The 16036-nt window shown below is 48.6% G+C and overlaps 2 protein-coding genes across 5 annotated transcripts in view; one reads left to right on the forward strand and one right to left on the reverse strand.

Moving 5' to 3' along the window:
- The window catches only part of MACO1 (macoilin 1), a 63597-nt gene extending 61039 nt beyond the window's left edge, over window positions 1–2558 (reverse strand). The window contains exon 1 of the mRNA XM_058718575.1: window positions 2298–2558. Coding sequence (XP_058574558.1) covers window positions 2298–2377 — 80 coding nt within the window. The 5' untranslated portion in view covers window positions 2378–2558. The remainder of the gene's footprint in view (window positions 1–2297) is intronic.
- A 9269-nt stretch (window positions 2559–11827) lies between these two features.
- Window positions 11828–16036, forward strand: part of LOC131505256 (RH-like protein) — a 57225-nt gene continuing 53016 nt past the window's right edge. Inside the window, exon 1 of one of the 4 annotated variants that reach the window (XR_009258335.1) lies at window positions 11828–12111. Coding sequence is in view for 3 of the 4 variants with exons in the window: in XM_058718580.1 (XP_058574563.1) it covers window positions 11964–12111 (148 nt within the window). In the remaining variant the exon portion in view is untranslated. The remainder of the gene's footprint in view (window positions 12112–16036) is intronic. The other 3 variants (XM_058718580.1, XM_058718582.1, XM_058718583.1) reach the window with 3 other exon arrangements.

Below are 16036 nucleotides of genomic sequence, written 5' to 3' on the forward strand. Positions count from 1 at the left end.
CATGTTGAGAAACAAAATGGGTAAATAGATGGTAGGAAACACAGTTTAGTTAAATTGGATGATCACAGAAATGTGATACTCACAAATCCTCAAACACCATAATTCATAACGAGCCCACTCATTCTGTTTGCTTTAGAAATAAAGGAGAACTTCCTAAACTTTTTTTAAAAAACAGAATTGGAAAAAACCAAAACTATGATCTTGTGCTTCGGGCCAATACACCATATTATAAACTGAGAAACAGGTAAGTGAATGAAAACATTCATTTGATATATGATGCTTCAAAAGGAAAGACCAATAAATATATATGTAGGTCTTTTATTAACATTTAACTTTAAAAAAATGCCAAACAGAGAAGGGTAAACAGATTTGAAAGCTACTGGGGTTTTAAAATTTTATAGCGAAACTCTGAATAACTTGCATAGAGTATTTACTATCAACCTTTAGCGTAAGAACATTCGAATTCCAAGAGATCATCACTAAAATAAATAGATCTTCATTAAGAATGAATTCACTTCACACTGTTCATGTTGATTGAGTGGTTACTACCAGGTAGGTACTAAATTGGGCATCATTTGTCCAAATATAAAGAGAGGGTGAAATACAACAGAAGACATGTAAACAATATGGGATCCCCAATCTTCTTTCTGTAAATAAAGGTACCTCGTCATATGTTACTGTAAATAGCAGCCATTCAAAGCCACACTTGTCTTTGGTCTACAATTCTGTTTAATACACTTTTTCTATTCTTGTGTCACTATTAAGTTGTTCAAATCTTTTTTCAATGGGCAGAAAAAAAAATCCTTTATTCAAGAAGCATAGCGTGTGTAACTTGAAGAGACATTTCCCCCACCCATTAACTTTGTAGGAAAATGGTTTTTACTTTTTTAGTTTAAATGGTCAGGTTTGATTGATTCAGCATGAATTTTGGCTGGTTTTACTGACTGCTGTACTCTCGTAGCTAGAACAGGGCCTGCCATATAATATATATATATATATATTTTTTTTTTCTGAGTGAATGAATTATTCCTATGATCTACGGCTCATTACATAAGGATATATCTATATGTAAGGATAGATACACAGAAGAACTTTATACTTTGACTTCTTAATGATTTTAAACTTGAAATAAAGAAAACCCCTCCTGTTTACATCACTCAGCTGCTTGTGAAAAGCAATCTTCCAGGTATGTAAACAACAGCATGTGCAAGCTGTACAGTTATGCTAACACTTGGTCATTAGCTTGGTGACAACCTGGGTGTCATCAGCTACCTCTCTCTAAGTCCCACAGCTAGGAGAGCTAAACTGTAAAATGCCACAAAGACTCAATTAAACCCATATGCACATGCTGAGCATTCTCCTTTGTAAACTAATTATTTCTCCACTAAAATCATTGCTTTATCAAGGCCAGTACCGTTTAGAATGAACATTCTAAGAAGAACCAGAAAATAAGTCATATACAAGTTCTGCCTAGGAAGCTGTGATTGTCACTAAGTTGCCCCATGAACCTGTTGTCGTCCTTCCCCCCTCTGAGAACAGTGAATTCAATTTCTATTTAAAGAAACATTGCTTTTTTTCGCTAGAAAAATAAAACTGAGTTTGGAGAAAATCTCCTGTGAAAGGTTAGAAGAAAACTATCTGCCTGGAATGATCAAAATAATGTTTGCTGGGAAAAATGACCATCAGCTCCTTCGGAGTCTGGAGCGGGGCCACAGGGCATGATTAGGGGGTATCGGCTTCAGCCCTCGGTGCCAAGTCTGAGATCCCGTAAGAGAAGTAGAGGGCGAAAGAAGGGGCAACGTGGCCACCTGCCCAGTCTGCCGGAGACCGTGGGGCCACCGTCTGCTCCCAACTTTGTCAGCCTTTCCCCCTAGTGCATATGGTCCACGCGTCTCCCGGCTCAGGCCGGCGACTCCCAGGCCAGAGCGGAACTGGGGGACCAGCGGAGGCCCGGCAGCCCCGGGAGCGGCGCCCGGCGCGGGCTGGGGGCGCAGGAGGGGAGGGGGCTCGCCGCCCCTCCCCCCTGCGGGGCCGGGGCGCTCCCAACGGCGGCGCGGCGGCTTCCTCGACCGGCGCCCGCCGCGCCCTCCCCGCCCGGCCGGCGGCCCTCGCCACGCCCCGCGCCCCCGGGGCGCACCCCTGCGGGCCGGCCGGAGCCCCCCGGGCCGCGCTCCTCCGAAGAGCCCCCGGCGCGGGCGTGCGGCCTAGTCGGGGTTACATAACGGGGCCGGGCCCCTCCGGAGCCGGCTGGGGGCCGCGGGGCCCGCGCGGGCGGAGGCGGGGGCGCCGCCGCTCACCTGCCGTAGATGCCCTCGGTGATCCGATTCCGCTTTAGGGGGCGGCGGAGCTTACTGCAGTCGGCGTTCCGCCGCTTCATCCTCCCGCTGGGGGGCCGGGTGCCCGCGCCGCCTCCGCCGCCGTCTCTCACCTCAGCCGCCGCCGCCGCCGCCGCCGCCGCCGGCCCGCTCCGCGTCGGGCCTGGACTCTACCCCTGGGGCCGGTCACACAGACATGGAGCCAGCACCCGGGGGGAGGGGGTGGGACGGGGAGGGGGGGGGCTCAGAGCCTCCTCCGCCTTCGGAAACAAAGAAATGACAATTCCGGGGCCCGCCCGCCCCAGCACCAGCCAGCCGTCTGCCCCGCCTCCTCGGCTCCGACGGACGGCCCTCGGGACCAATCGAAGGCGCCGGTACGCCTCTGCCGGCCAATCCAAGGGCCCGCTGAGGCAAAACGGACTCTAGAACCCGCCTCTTTGAAGGACAGAAGAATGCGCCAATCATTATAGTGTCTGAGTCCGTGCTTGGGCCTATCAGAAAAGATTTAAATAGAGGCTTATAAATAGGCCCTATAAATATAACATCCTATATTCTGCCTTATTGCGAAGGTACACTTCATGACTGTTGGATTGCGTTTCATTGTATTACAATCCACGCTAGAGCATACCGTGCTATATTCATTGCGGGCTATCACTAGCACCGTATGAAACCGGGAGGCCTGGGTTTGCGGCATGTGCCGTTTCTGCGCTGACATGTGCTCCAGTCAGTCGCGTCATTATGTAAGGGGCTCGCAGCATCCTCCCCCTCGAGGAGCCTCCGGGGTCAGCGCCAGGGGCCCTTTCTGCGGATCCTGGAGCGTTCGGCCAGGCCCGCGGCGTCAGCGCGCGACAGGGGTACGAATGACAAAGCAAACCCCACACACACGGACACACACACACACACCCTGCCAGCTCCCCGCGACGTGGTGACAGCGCGGCGGCCAATCGGAGGAGGCGTGGGGCGGGGCCGCTGCGGTCCCGCCCCCTGGGCGCGCGTCACAGGGGGCGGGGCCGTGGGTGCGCGCGACGTCGCGCTGGGCTGCCGGGGGTGTGTGAGGCGGTGCGACCCCGTCTCCACGTCCGCAGGGTTGGCTGGGCGGCTGGCCCCGTGGGCACCGCGCCTGCTGGACTGGGGGAGCGTCGGCGACATGTCTGTCGGGGACTTGTCTGCCCGGGCGAGGGGCCGGGGCCGCGGGGACTGAGGGCCAGGCGAGAGGCTGCTCAGAGGTTGGGACGCCGGGCCAGTGACCCGTCTCACCCAACCCTCCTAGAACCCCGATGTTGTGCCAGGCACAAAATTTGTGCCGAGTGCTTTGCGTCGATTTGTTCATATACTCATTACTCCCTTGCAACGTAGGTAGGGCAAAATCACTATGAGAAATGACTGCAGAGATTCTTTTGAAAAAGAATGTCATTAAAGAAAACTGGGAAGCTGTCGAAAAGTAACTGGAGGGAGAAGAAACACGCATGGATCTCATCACCTTCACACGATCACTGTTAGCATTCTAAATTTTTTCCCCCTATTTCCCCCCATGGCTGATATTATTATTACTATTACTGTTAATATTATCGAACAGAGTAATGATCATACTAGATAACTCAGCTTTGTATTCTGTTTTCCCATGTTATTATGCATCCTTCCTAAGTATTTTTGATGGTTGCCAAATCTCCTATCAAGGGGCTGTACCAGCTTAACCACACAGTAACAGTGGGACTGTGAGGTGGTCTTCAGCACATTTCAAAAACTTCCAGGAAGTAGATGGCCTCTGGTTTTGTCCTGAGTTGGGTGGACCTCTTCCTGCTCTATATAATCACCCCCTTAATCAACACCCACCCTAAGGAGGAACTTTAATTTATATCAAATTCATCAAGCTTATCTGCTCTGTGTTACTTTATCCTGCGCACAAATCTTTAAAAGATCCTCTGGTGCCTGAAAAAGAAAACTCATTCTCTTTATTATGGCATCCAGAGCCGTCACACCAGGGACCCAGTCTCCTCTTCCAAGCCTGCCCAGGCCAGCAAGCCTCAACCCACTGCAACCTCCTCTTCCCTCCTTCCTGCCTTTGCTCCCTCACAGAGCATCTCAAGCAGTGCTGCTCCTAATTTCATGGTTTCTTGGGTGAGGCTTGTTCACCCACCAAGGATGAAAGCTTCTTTAGAAAGCTGCTTTTTTTTTTTTTTTTTTTTTTTTTTTTTTTTTTTTTTTTTTTTTTTTTTTTTTTTTAGAAAAATGGCAGGAGTACCTGCTTTTTCAGAGTGGGATTGAAATTCCAGCTTGGCCACTTACTAGCTTGGGCAAGTTACAGGATCTTAGAGCCTCTGTTTCCACTCAGGTATGTTTTAAGGCTTACAGGATAATGAACTTTCAGGGCCAGGCATGCAGCAGGTAGCAGCAAACAATTACTGTTAATAGTATACTTGTTTTTCATCCCTTACCTCTCTCCAGCATGTTGATAAAGCGGCACTGGTGGCCAAGGATAACACACTTCTGTGAGCTCAAACTTTCACCACGGCTGCCCATCATTGTGAAAGGGTCTGAATGGAATGCTCTGTTTGGAGCGGCAGAAAAAGGCCTCGGCTGCCAAGGTGAATTGTTTCACGGAAGTGGATACGAGCAGGCCTAAATCAATACGCTGGAGGCTTGAATGCATTAGGAAGGACAGTTACACGTGGTGAGATCCTGGTTCCAGGATCCACAAGTTCAAGGTTCCAGATTACCTGGGCCAGAGACCAAAAACCCACTCGGAAGGTGATAACAGGCCCATATCCGTCGTCTTTTCCACTCCTCCTTATGTCCCTGTTATCCAGGACAGTGCCAAGGCACACCGTGGAACCAATAGGTGAGTAATCCAGGGAAAAGATGACAGAGGCACTAGGAGAGTCGTGCCATTGTTCTGAAACTCATTGCCTAGCCTTCCATCCCGACAAGGGCATTCCATGCTGTGGCAAACGTGTGGAGTGCCTGGAAGTTACTGTTGGGCATAGGGCTACGTGGGAGAAAGAAAAAGGACAGAGATCTCAGGGAGATGGTCTGAGAAGAAGCAATCTGGAGGTCTGGGTTCCAGTCTCAACTCGCTGGTGTTGAGTTCCTGCACGTCCTGTGCCAAGATCCCCTCCGGAGACTCTTCAAGCCCTATGTTTAAAGGCAGGTCATGTTAGCTCCATTTTACAGATGAGAAGACTGAGGCTCAGAGAAAGTTATGCAATTGGCTTGATAGAACAGTTTAGCTCAAGGAACAGCTGAATGAGAGCAAGCTTTGATGCTAGAGGCACCTGCTCTGGTGCTTGTAGATAGTTATTGATGATGAGGGTTGTTGATCTGGCGATTACCTGCAGGGGGATGATGGGAATGGTCCTCTTGCCAAGAGCCCAAGCACAGGCCATCATAAGACTGTCCTTCTCCATTCTCTTCTCTTTTACTCCTCCTGCCTCAGCCAGACGATCTCTTTTTCTGGCCCACCTTGGCCCAAGCCCCTTTGGGCTTTAGTCAAGTGCCAGCCTTTCCCCTCCGAGCCATCAAATGGCTCTTTGGGACCCTAAGGGCACAGACCTGGGCAGAGATGAGGCAGGCCGTCTGCCTACCACAGAGCCCCCAGCTCCCCATGCCTCCACCACCAGTCAGGAACCAGGGGACATCAGCAGTGGCCATTTTACAGATGAGTAAGACAGGGAAGGGAAATCATTTGCTCTCATTAAAAGTTTGTTTATTGAGGGGCGCCTGGGTGGCGCAGTCGGTTAAGCGTCCGACTTCAGCCAGGTCACGATCTCGCGGTCTGTGAGTTTGAGCCCCGCGTCAGGCTCTGGGCTGATGGCTCGGAGCCTGGAGCCTGTTTCTGATTCTGTGTCTCCCTCTCTCTCTGCCCCTCCCCCGTTCATGCTCTGTCTCTCTCTGTCCCAAAAATAAATTTAAAATGTTGAAAAAAAAAAAAAATTAAAAGTTTGTTTATTGAGAGTGAGAGCAAGAGCGAGAGAGAGAGGGAGAGAGAGAGAGAGAGAGAGAGAGAGAGAGAGAATCCCAAGCAGGCTCCTCACTGTCAGCACAGAGCCAGATGTGGGGCTTGAACTCACAAGCCATAAGATCATGACCTGAGCCGAAACTGAGAGACGGACGCTTAACTGACTGAGCCACCCAGGCACCTCACATTTGGTCTCATTCAAAAGACCAAGGCCCAAACAAGAATTCAGGTCTGTCCCTCCTCTTCTCCTGGGACTCTTGATGGGCAAGGGATTGGGATTTGCACTTGAGCTTCACCTGAGCTCAGAGTAGCTCAGAATAGCCTGGAGAGTAACCATCACACCCTGATTCACAAATAAGAAAATGACATTCCCACCTCTTTCAATAGCATTGATCTTCTCAAGTCCACAGGGCAGGCCTGGCCCAGTTGCCTTTAATGTTTTTCCTGTCCCACAGGAGTCACAGAAAAGTCCAGACGTTGGGGTGGCCACCTCTTTTTTTTTTTTTTTGAAGTTTATTCGTTTCTTAGAGAGAGAGGGAGAGAGAGAGAGAGCACAAGCAGGGGAGGGGCAGAGAGAGGGAGACAGAGAATCCAAAGCAGGCTCCAGGCTCTGAGCCGTCAGCACAAAGTCCGATGCAGGGCTCGAACCCACAAACCTTGAGCTATGACCTGAGCTGAAGTCAGTAGCTCAACTGACTGAGCCACCCAGGCGCCCCGGGATGGTCACCTCTTATACATGTATCTGTGTCCCCCCAGAGAACCCTGTTAATGGAGGATATTCATTGTGGTGTTTAGAATAACCCAGAAAATCCCACAAATGGGACTGGCCAAACAAATGATCACACATCCTTACCATGGAAGTCAGTGTGGCCTGGAGAAGGGTGACACACAGCACTTACCATGTACATATGCACTGGGTACCTTATGCACTCTGATCTAATCCTTGCAGCAACCCTATGAAGTAGAGATTATTACTGGAGTCATATTACAAATGAGAAAACTGTGGCACAGAGCAATTCAGTTCTTTGCCGAAGGTCACACAGTAAGTGATAGAGCCCGGATTCAAACTCAGAAATTCTGGTATCAGAGCCTGAGTTCTTAGCCACCGTGAGTTAGTGTTATAGAAAGATGTTCCCGGCTTGGAAATTACTTATGATACGCTCTTTGTGAAAAGAGCGAGTTAGCACACAGTATGTGCTATATAATCCCACTTTTGTAGGGAAAAAAAAACAAGGCACACGTTCACATGAATAGAAAAAAAAATCGGACAAATATACAAAAAGAAGGAGAGCTGGCTTTAGGAGATATTAAAAATCGCGGGTGCTTTATGTAAACTTTGTGCATGTCTGCATTTTCAAAGTTTTCTACGGTAAATCTGCCCACCCCATGCAATAATAATAATTACTAACATTTATGGAGCATTTTCTATGCTTCTGACACTTACATCAACTTCACTCACTCACTTACATGTCACTTACGTGACACTTACACTCACTCAATCCTCACAACCGCCCTATGAGGTTGACACTGATTCTCCCTGCTTTACCGATGAGGAAACAGACTCAGAGATACCCATCATCCTACCCAAGTTCGCACAGCCGATCATTTGCAGAGCCAGGATTTGAACCCAGCTTGGCCGACTCCGGGGCTCACGTTTGTGGAATGAATGAATGACGGACTTAGCCACCCTTTAAACGGGCATGGCCAGAGCAGGATCACACCCTTGGCGTGGACAAACTTCCAGAGAGGGAACGGAGGACCCACCTACTTCCTCGGTCACTGCCGGTGACTGAGCTTTACAATGCTTCACTCAGATGAGGACAGCATGGTGAGTCTTCCCACGGAGTCCTGTTTTTCAGAAAACGCATGATTACGTGGGAACTCTGCAGTCTCTCTGCCTTGATTCATTGCACCTAGAGGGAGGCTGGCCGCTCGGGATCAGATTGCCGCAGGCATGGCCTCCCTTGCCCACCTTCATTTCAATAACCTGGTTGCCGCTCACGCTTACGTAGCTTCACATTTGTAATCACCCCGTGAGGAAAGCAGAGCAGCTCGTCTTCTTTGACTCATAAGGAAATTGAGACTGTGAGTGGGTTACTAAATGGAAAGCAGAATTGCAAAGGAGTCACCAGCATAAGCCGTGGCGTCACATGGCTGTGGGTTGAGTCCCAACCCTACCATTTATTGGCTGTGTGACTTTGAGCACTCCCAAGCCTTTTCTGAGCAACAGTCCCTTCATCCATAAGAGACGGTGCCTGTACTCAGAGGCTTGAGGGGAAAAGAAAACGAGATGACGTATGCGGAATTCTGGGTCCAGTGCTTGGCATTCTGGAAATGGCAGCTGTTATTTATTCAACAAATATTTATGGATCACCTACTACGGACCGGACACTAGGTGCTGAGCTGCAATAGTCAAAAGTCCCTGTTCTCACTCGGATCTGAGCTGCTGAGAGCGGGAGGGGTTATCTGGCAGGAAGAGGGTTTCAGGCAGGAGGAGCAGCAGGTGCGCACCGTGCTTTTTCCCCAACATTTTCTTAGGGAAAATTTCTAACGTACGCCAAAAAGGTTTGAAAGAATTCTACGCCGGAAAGCCATTTACAACCCGCCTAGATTTGGCAAGTAACATTGAACTGTGTTGGGGTTTTTAAATTTTGTTTTATTATTTACTTATTTTTGAGAGTGCGTGTGCCTGCATGAGCAAGTGGGGGAGGGGCAGAGGGCGAGGGAGAGAGAGAATCTTAAACCAGGCTCCACACCCAGGATCGTGGGATCATGACCTGAGCCAAAATCAAGAGTCGGACACTTAGCCGCCTGAGCCACCCACTGTATTTGTTTTAGGACATAGCTGCCCTCGAATCCCTGTGCTTTCTTGTACCAGGTGAACTGCCTTGGTGATTTGGAGACAGAGTGTCTGGAACAGTAGTCAGAAAACAGGGACCTTTTGCAAGCGTTAGAGGGGCAGAAAGAAAATGGTGCTTTTGACAAATCTGCTGGGAGAGGTCCAGGGTGGGGGACGCCTCCCTTCATTAAAGAAAGCCTGTTTGGCAAGGAGCTTGGTCCTCTCGTGGAGCAGCCAGTCCCTCACTGGGGCAGGGGCAGGACCCACAGGGGTTTCAGGTGCTGTGGAACCGGCTTCTGCCCACATTGAGTCTGCCAGCCCGTAAACAACCATCAGGGGGGCTCCAGGCACAGGGGCTGGCAGTGACTGAAAATCTTTAGTGTTCATCTGGCTGACATTTGGTGCCCCTGGGCAGGTGGGTCCAGCTGCCTGGTTTACAAGCTGCTGGTACAGGACCCAGGCCAGCCAGGGCCTTATTTATCCCCCACACCGGGGAGTTCCTCCTTAAGGAAGGCCAGAAATCAGAACCAGGGGGCGATCATGAGGGAATGGAGACTTCTGTCCCTGATCCCTAGGGGTCAGGGCACCTTCTCTCTGTTGCTGCTGTTCAGGTGGCAGAGGGCTGGGAAGCCTCCTTTCCTAGACTTCTAGAACTGGAAGAGGGCTTAGCTAAAGCAAAAGAAACCAGTGTCCGTGGTTTACAGGCTGAATTCATTAATATATTGGTTTGGTTTTTTGGTTTTTTTTTTTAACAAAAATGAGAACATACCTTACATACTGTATTATTACTTGCTTTTTCTACCAAATAGTGTATCCTCTGTGTCACTTTTGATACACCTTAAAAGCAATTCTTCTCGACGTTTCCACGTATGTTCAGAACCACGGCTTTAGTGGCAAGATGTGTGGCCCGTAGTTTATTTACCTGTCCCTTACTATTAGACATTCAGCTTATTTTTGATTTTTTTCTTCTACAAATAAGCCGCACTGAGCAAGAATGAACTGATTTCCACTGCCTGTACGACCTTGGGTATGGCCTTCTGGGTGTGAGTCTATGCATCGAAAAACAAAATGACAAGATTCTACTGGGTGATTAAAATCCCCTGCAAATCACATATGAGTCACTTCTGAGACCTCACTGCCAAATAACCGTCAGCTTCTGTTTGCATTCCTCTAGTGACAGGGTGCTTACTACCTCATGGGCAGCCTGTTTCACTGGACAGCTGTAATGGTCAATACAGGATCCTTTCATGTTGGGCCCAAATGTGCCTCCCTGCAACTCCTAGTCTAGTTTTGTTATCTGAGGCCTCACAAATTCAGTCTATACTCAGTGGCCAGTGGCTGGGGCCAGTGTCGAAAGCAAGAAAACTTCAATCCCTCCCTCCCTCCCTCTCTTTCTTTATGCTTGTTATACGTCCGACCTTCTGCTAGCCACAGGGATGTGAGCTACCAAATTAGCTGCAGGGTCAGAACTGGATCCCAGGCGCTCTAAATCCCATTTCAAGGGACTGTCGAAGGCTGTGGGACAGGGGTGCTGAGGCTGGTGGCCTGCCTCCAATGAGCTACAACCACTCATGCCCCAGGCGGGATCCTGGGTTGCTCTGTGAGGAGGTGAGTAGGGCTGGAGACAACCACAGCCTAGGGCTGGGGCAGGACCCTGCCAGGTTTTTATAGAGCTGGACCCAAGTCTCCTTTTTATTCCCCCATCTACCCCTTAAAAGATTTACAAACAGGGGCGCCTGGGTGGCTTGGTCGGTTGGGCGTCCGACTTCGGCTCAGGTCATGATCTCACGGTCCGTGAGTTCGAGCCCCGCATCGGGCTTTGTGCTGACAGCTCAGAGCCTGGAGCCTGTTTCGGATTCTGTGTCTCCCTCTCTCTCTGCTCCTCCCCCGTTCATGCTCTGTCTCTCTCTGTCTCTCAAAAATAAATAAAAGTTAAAAAAAAAAAAAAAAAAAAAAAAAAAAAAAGATTTACAAACAAGTAGATTTAAATACAGATTCAAATATAAATAATTTCAACTGTGTAAGTCTGAGAAGTTAGTTCCCCTTGGGCCCTGTCTGTATCCTCCTCAGGGCTTAGTATTGTGCTTTGCTTCCATTCATTCATTCATTCATTCATTCCTTCTTGTTCAATACGTCCTTGTGAAGCACTCACTGGGTGCCCTTTCTGAGGTGGTAAGGTATTAAAGAGAAATTTTGTGTATCCAAATCCCCCTCTGAGCCTTAGTTTCCCCATCTATAAAAGAGGAGTGTTGACCCGTTCTCTACCTGTCTGGTGAGGGAAACTGAAGTAACGAGCAAAGGAGGGTTGTTATGTTTGGGTGCTGAGTGAATGAATGCCCTCTTTTTTTTTTTTTAACATTTATTTATTTGTGAGAGACGGGGCACGAGCAGAGGAGGGGCAGAGAGAGGGGCAGACACAGAATCCCACGCAGGCTCCCGGCTCTGAGCTGTCAGCACAGAACCCGACGCGGGGCTCGAACTCACGGACCGCGAGATCATGACCTGAGCCGAAGTCAGACGCCCAACCGACTGAGCCACCCAGGCGCCCCATGAATGCCGTCTTCTAAACTGAGCACAGTGCCTGCCGTAGAGTAGGAGCGCAGCAATTACTTGTGGAATGAATAAATAAATAGCGAATGAATGAGTTCATGTTGGAATAAGTGCATTTCTTCCCCCTCCCTGTCCTAGTCCCTCTGCTCCTGTGTTAACTCCATAGACAGGCCAGCAGAGCCAGTCTTGCAGCCTGAGATAAGGCTGTTGGTGGGTGTCTCTCCTATGACTCCCTTGGCGGGGGACGAGGGCAGACGGCTGATGCCTGGAGCTGGTGAAAGTGCCACACAGAGCCGGACCCAGAATGGGCTCTAAGTACCCACCATCCATGCAGTGTTTCCTGCCCCTGTGGACCCTCGTGCTGGAGGTGGCTCTCATTGTCATCTTCTTCTTTTTCACCTCCTATGACACTTCCTCACAGGATCCGAAGAAGCTCATGGAGACCTATCGAGGTGAGTGTCCAGAGGGGAGGTGGTCACAGAGGCAAGTAGCAGGGACAAGGGAAGAGGAGGTCCGTGATCCTCCGGGGGCCTAGAGGTTCCTTTCCACAAAGTCGTTGAGTAAATAGGTTCCCACGCCTTCTTCCGTGGGTTGTGCAAAAAGACCCAGCCAACAACGTAGGCTCTCCTTTAGGACCAGCGTGGACACCCCCTCTTGATGAAGCCTTCCTGGATGTGTCAGGGCAGTCCGGGGCCTCCTAGTCTGTATTTACAGAATTCCCTTTGCCAAATGGTCTTCGTAAGTCTCTGCTTCTCTGTCCCCTCCTCCCCTGTCTCCTTAACAGCAAGGAATTTCACGCTGTTCGGCTTTTAGTTTTTGTTTCCTGTTTGGGGGTCTCTCTTGTTCATTTCTGTGCCACCCGCCTTTCCGGGGCTTTGGTCTGTTGCCCCTCCTCCACCCCCAGCCTTCTCCTCACTTATTGGCCGGAAGTCTACATTCTGTCTGCAAACCCAGAGCCATAAGGTATGGCTGAAGAGGAGTGTAGAATGGTCGTTATTCTACATGCAGCTAAAAATAGTCACAGGCTGTGACGAGGACAACTGTCAACGAGACGGGGGTGTCGCTTTTGCTTTTTTAATTTTTTAAAAATTATTATTATTTTTTAAATGTTGTATTTATTTTTGAGAGAGACAGCATGAGCAGGGGAGGGGCAGAGAGCGAGGGGCCAGAAGATCCTAAGGGGCTCCGCACTGACAGCAGCGAGCCCGATGCGGGGCTCGAACTCACAAACTGTGAGATCATGACCTGACCCGAAGTCAGACGCTCAACTGACTGAGTCAGCCAGGTGCCCCCTGGCTTTTTGCTTTTTTTTTTATTTTTATTTTTTTATTTTTTTTTTTCAACGTTTTTTTTTTTTTTTTTTTTTTTTTAATTTATTTTTGGACAGAGAGAGACACAGCATGAACGGGGGAGGGGCAGAGAGAGAGGGAGACACAGAATCGGAAACAGGCTCCAGGCTCCGAGCCATCAGCCCAGAGCCTGACGCGGGGCTCGAACTCACGGACCGCGAGATCGTGACCTGGCTGAAGTCGGACGCTTAACCGACTGCGCCACCCAGGCGCCCCTTTGCTTTTTTTTTTAAAAAAATTGAGATGAGTTTCAAGCGATCTCAGGGGGACGATATCTTATCTATGGTAACGGATGGGCCTCCTTGAGTGACCTCCCTGAGACAAAGCTGAACCTGGAGTCTGGTTGAGTGCCTGCTTCTTCCTAAGAGATGTGAACTGGCTAGTTAGTTAAAGCAAAGATAAGGCATCCCGGGGCCTCAGCAGCAGGAGTGGGACAAAGAGGTGGGGGGGGGGGGGCAGGAGGGGGCAGGCAGGGAGGTAGGTGGGGGGAGGGAAGCATCTACACTTCAGGGGCTGCCTAGGGAGGGGCCCTAGGCTTGTTGTACCTAACAAGCAAGGCCTAGGCACAATTTAAATTCATTTCAGTTTACCTTAATTCTTTTCAATCCAATACAGTGTAATTCAATGCATGCATGCATTCATTCATTCAGCCCTGTTATCATATCCCTAAATGTGGGATTTAGACACATGCCAATCAGAGCTAATATTTCTTGAACTCTCACTATGTACCAGGCACTATTTAAATGCTTTATGTTGAACCCTCACAACAACCCCATGAGGTAGGTATGATTATGATCTCTGTTTTTCATATAAGGAAATTAGGCACATAGATGTTGAAGAGAGGTCACTCAGTAGCGACAGCATAGCAAATTTAAATTTACACAGCCTGGTTTTAGTTTCCACGCACTTACCCATTAGGCTTCACTGCCCCATTTTACAACGAGGTTGAGTCACTTGTCGTATAACCACTGGGTATAGGAGCCAGTATTTAAACTCTCTAGAGTGGCTCCAGGGTCCATGTTCTTCAGCCTTGTGCTGTGCTGCTAGCATAAAGTGTCCTCAGACACTCACTTTCCATAGAAGCACAGAGAAGAGCCCATAACCTGGGCAAGGGAGTGGATAGTGTCAGGGAAGGCTTCTGGAAGGAAGTGACTGCCCAGCCAGGTCTTGGAGGCTCAGCAGGAGTCAACCATGTGAAAATGGATCATCATCCAGAGTGAGAGGACAGCAAGAGCCATTGTGTGTGCACTCATTGGAGTGGACCAGGTGAAGGCTTAACATTGCAACATTGGAGCACCAAGATGGGGGTAAAACATGGCAGACCGACTGGATTGAGTCTGGAGTTTGACCCTCATGCTGCTGACCTAATAGGACGAGTTTGGGTTCAGGTTATGGCGACATGCACCATATTTACATGTTACAGGCAAAGTACTGCCACATTAATATCTTTTATACATTATAATAACACACACACACACAAATTAGAAAATTTGAGAGTGGTCAAATGAAATACATAATATTTTCAAATTACGGGTTGTGAGGGTACCAGGACCAGTCAATCTCGAGGCAAGGTCCATTGTTCCCATTACCGAGAAAGAATGTAAATCCATTCCTAGAGTCTTCTTGATAATTTCAAATTCTCTTGGTTGACTTCCTGTCAGATCTAATTAGACTGACTTCTTTTTAACTTTGTGACCAGTAAAGAGTTTGCACAACTCTTTGCCCTTTTTTTTTTTTTTTCATACACTTGGCTGCCATTACGGTTTTGCCTTCATTCGGTGGTTTTAGGCAGGTGTCCATTCCGTGAAGGTTAGTTGAACTAGAACTGGGTAACCTAATCTGTCAACTCACTTAATCTAATCCAGTCCAGGGGAACAACAATGTTATTCAAACCTGCCAATTCCAAAAAGACATTTTTGAGACAATCAGCAAGAATCCTGTACAATACCGAGGAATTGTTGTTAGTTTTGTTAAGTCTGAGAGCAGCACTCTGGGTTTTTTTTAAAGGCCCTATCTGCTAGAGAGATATACTGAAATGAGGCAATGTCTGGGGCTTGCTTTATGCAAAAAAAAAAAAAAAAAAGAAAAAAAGAAAAGAAAGAAAGAAAAAGAAAACAGTGGAAAAGGATAATAAAATAAGATTGGCCCCGTGTGACAGTCATCAAAACTGGGAATGGGCACATGACATTCATCAAGTGACTCTCTGGTCTTGCATATGCTTAAACTTTTCCATAATCCATAATCAAATTTAAAACAAAAACAAAATGAAATCCTGCCATTCGTTGCAGCATGATGAATACAGAGAAACAGTTGTCCCCTCTTCCCTGTGGCCCAATACTCCCCTCAGGCCACCTTCCAAAGCTAGGAGACCAGAAAGCTGTCTGACATCCCGAACAGGCAGAGGAGGCTCCTGGGGTCACGTGGATCTTAAATACTCTCAGAAATGCAAACTTCACCCAGGGCCTTTGGAGGAAGAGGCGCCTAGATCAGTGGTTCTCCAAGTGTGGTCCCCAGAGCAGCCACCTCAGCCACGGGCACCTCAGGAATTTGTTAGAAATGCAGATTCCCAAGCCCAGTCCATACCTATCCATCAGAAATGTTCGGGGTAGGGCCCAGCAACCTGAATTTTCCCAAGCAAGCCCTCAAAGTGACTCTTATGCATGTGAAAAGTTTGACAAATGTTGGAGCCAGACGGATTCAAACCCCGCCTCTGCCTCTCCTTAGCTGTGAGACCTTGGGCAAATTATTCACCGTCTCTCTGCTTCATTGCTATCACAAGACAATAGCACTTTCCCATATAAAGACTGATTAAACGTATTTGCTTTTATTATTAATAGACTTTAATTTCTTCTATTTTTGAAATACCATTTTTTAATGTTTACTTATTCTTGAGAGAGAGAGAGAGAGAGAGAGATTGACCAAGCATGAGTGGGGGAGGGGCAGAAAGAGAGGGGGACACAGAGTCCGAAGCAGGCTCCAGGCTCTGGCTGTCAGCACAGAGCCCAACATGGGGCTCGAACTCATGAAC

Source organism: Neofelis nebulosa, chromosome 2 (assembly GCF_028018385.1).
Source record: "Neofelis nebulosa isolate mNeoNeb1 chromosome 2, mNeoNeb1.pri, whole genome shotgun sequence".
Taxonomy (NCBI): domain Eukaryota; kingdom Metazoa; phylum Chordata; class Mammalia; order Carnivora; family Felidae; genus Neofelis; species Neofelis nebulosa.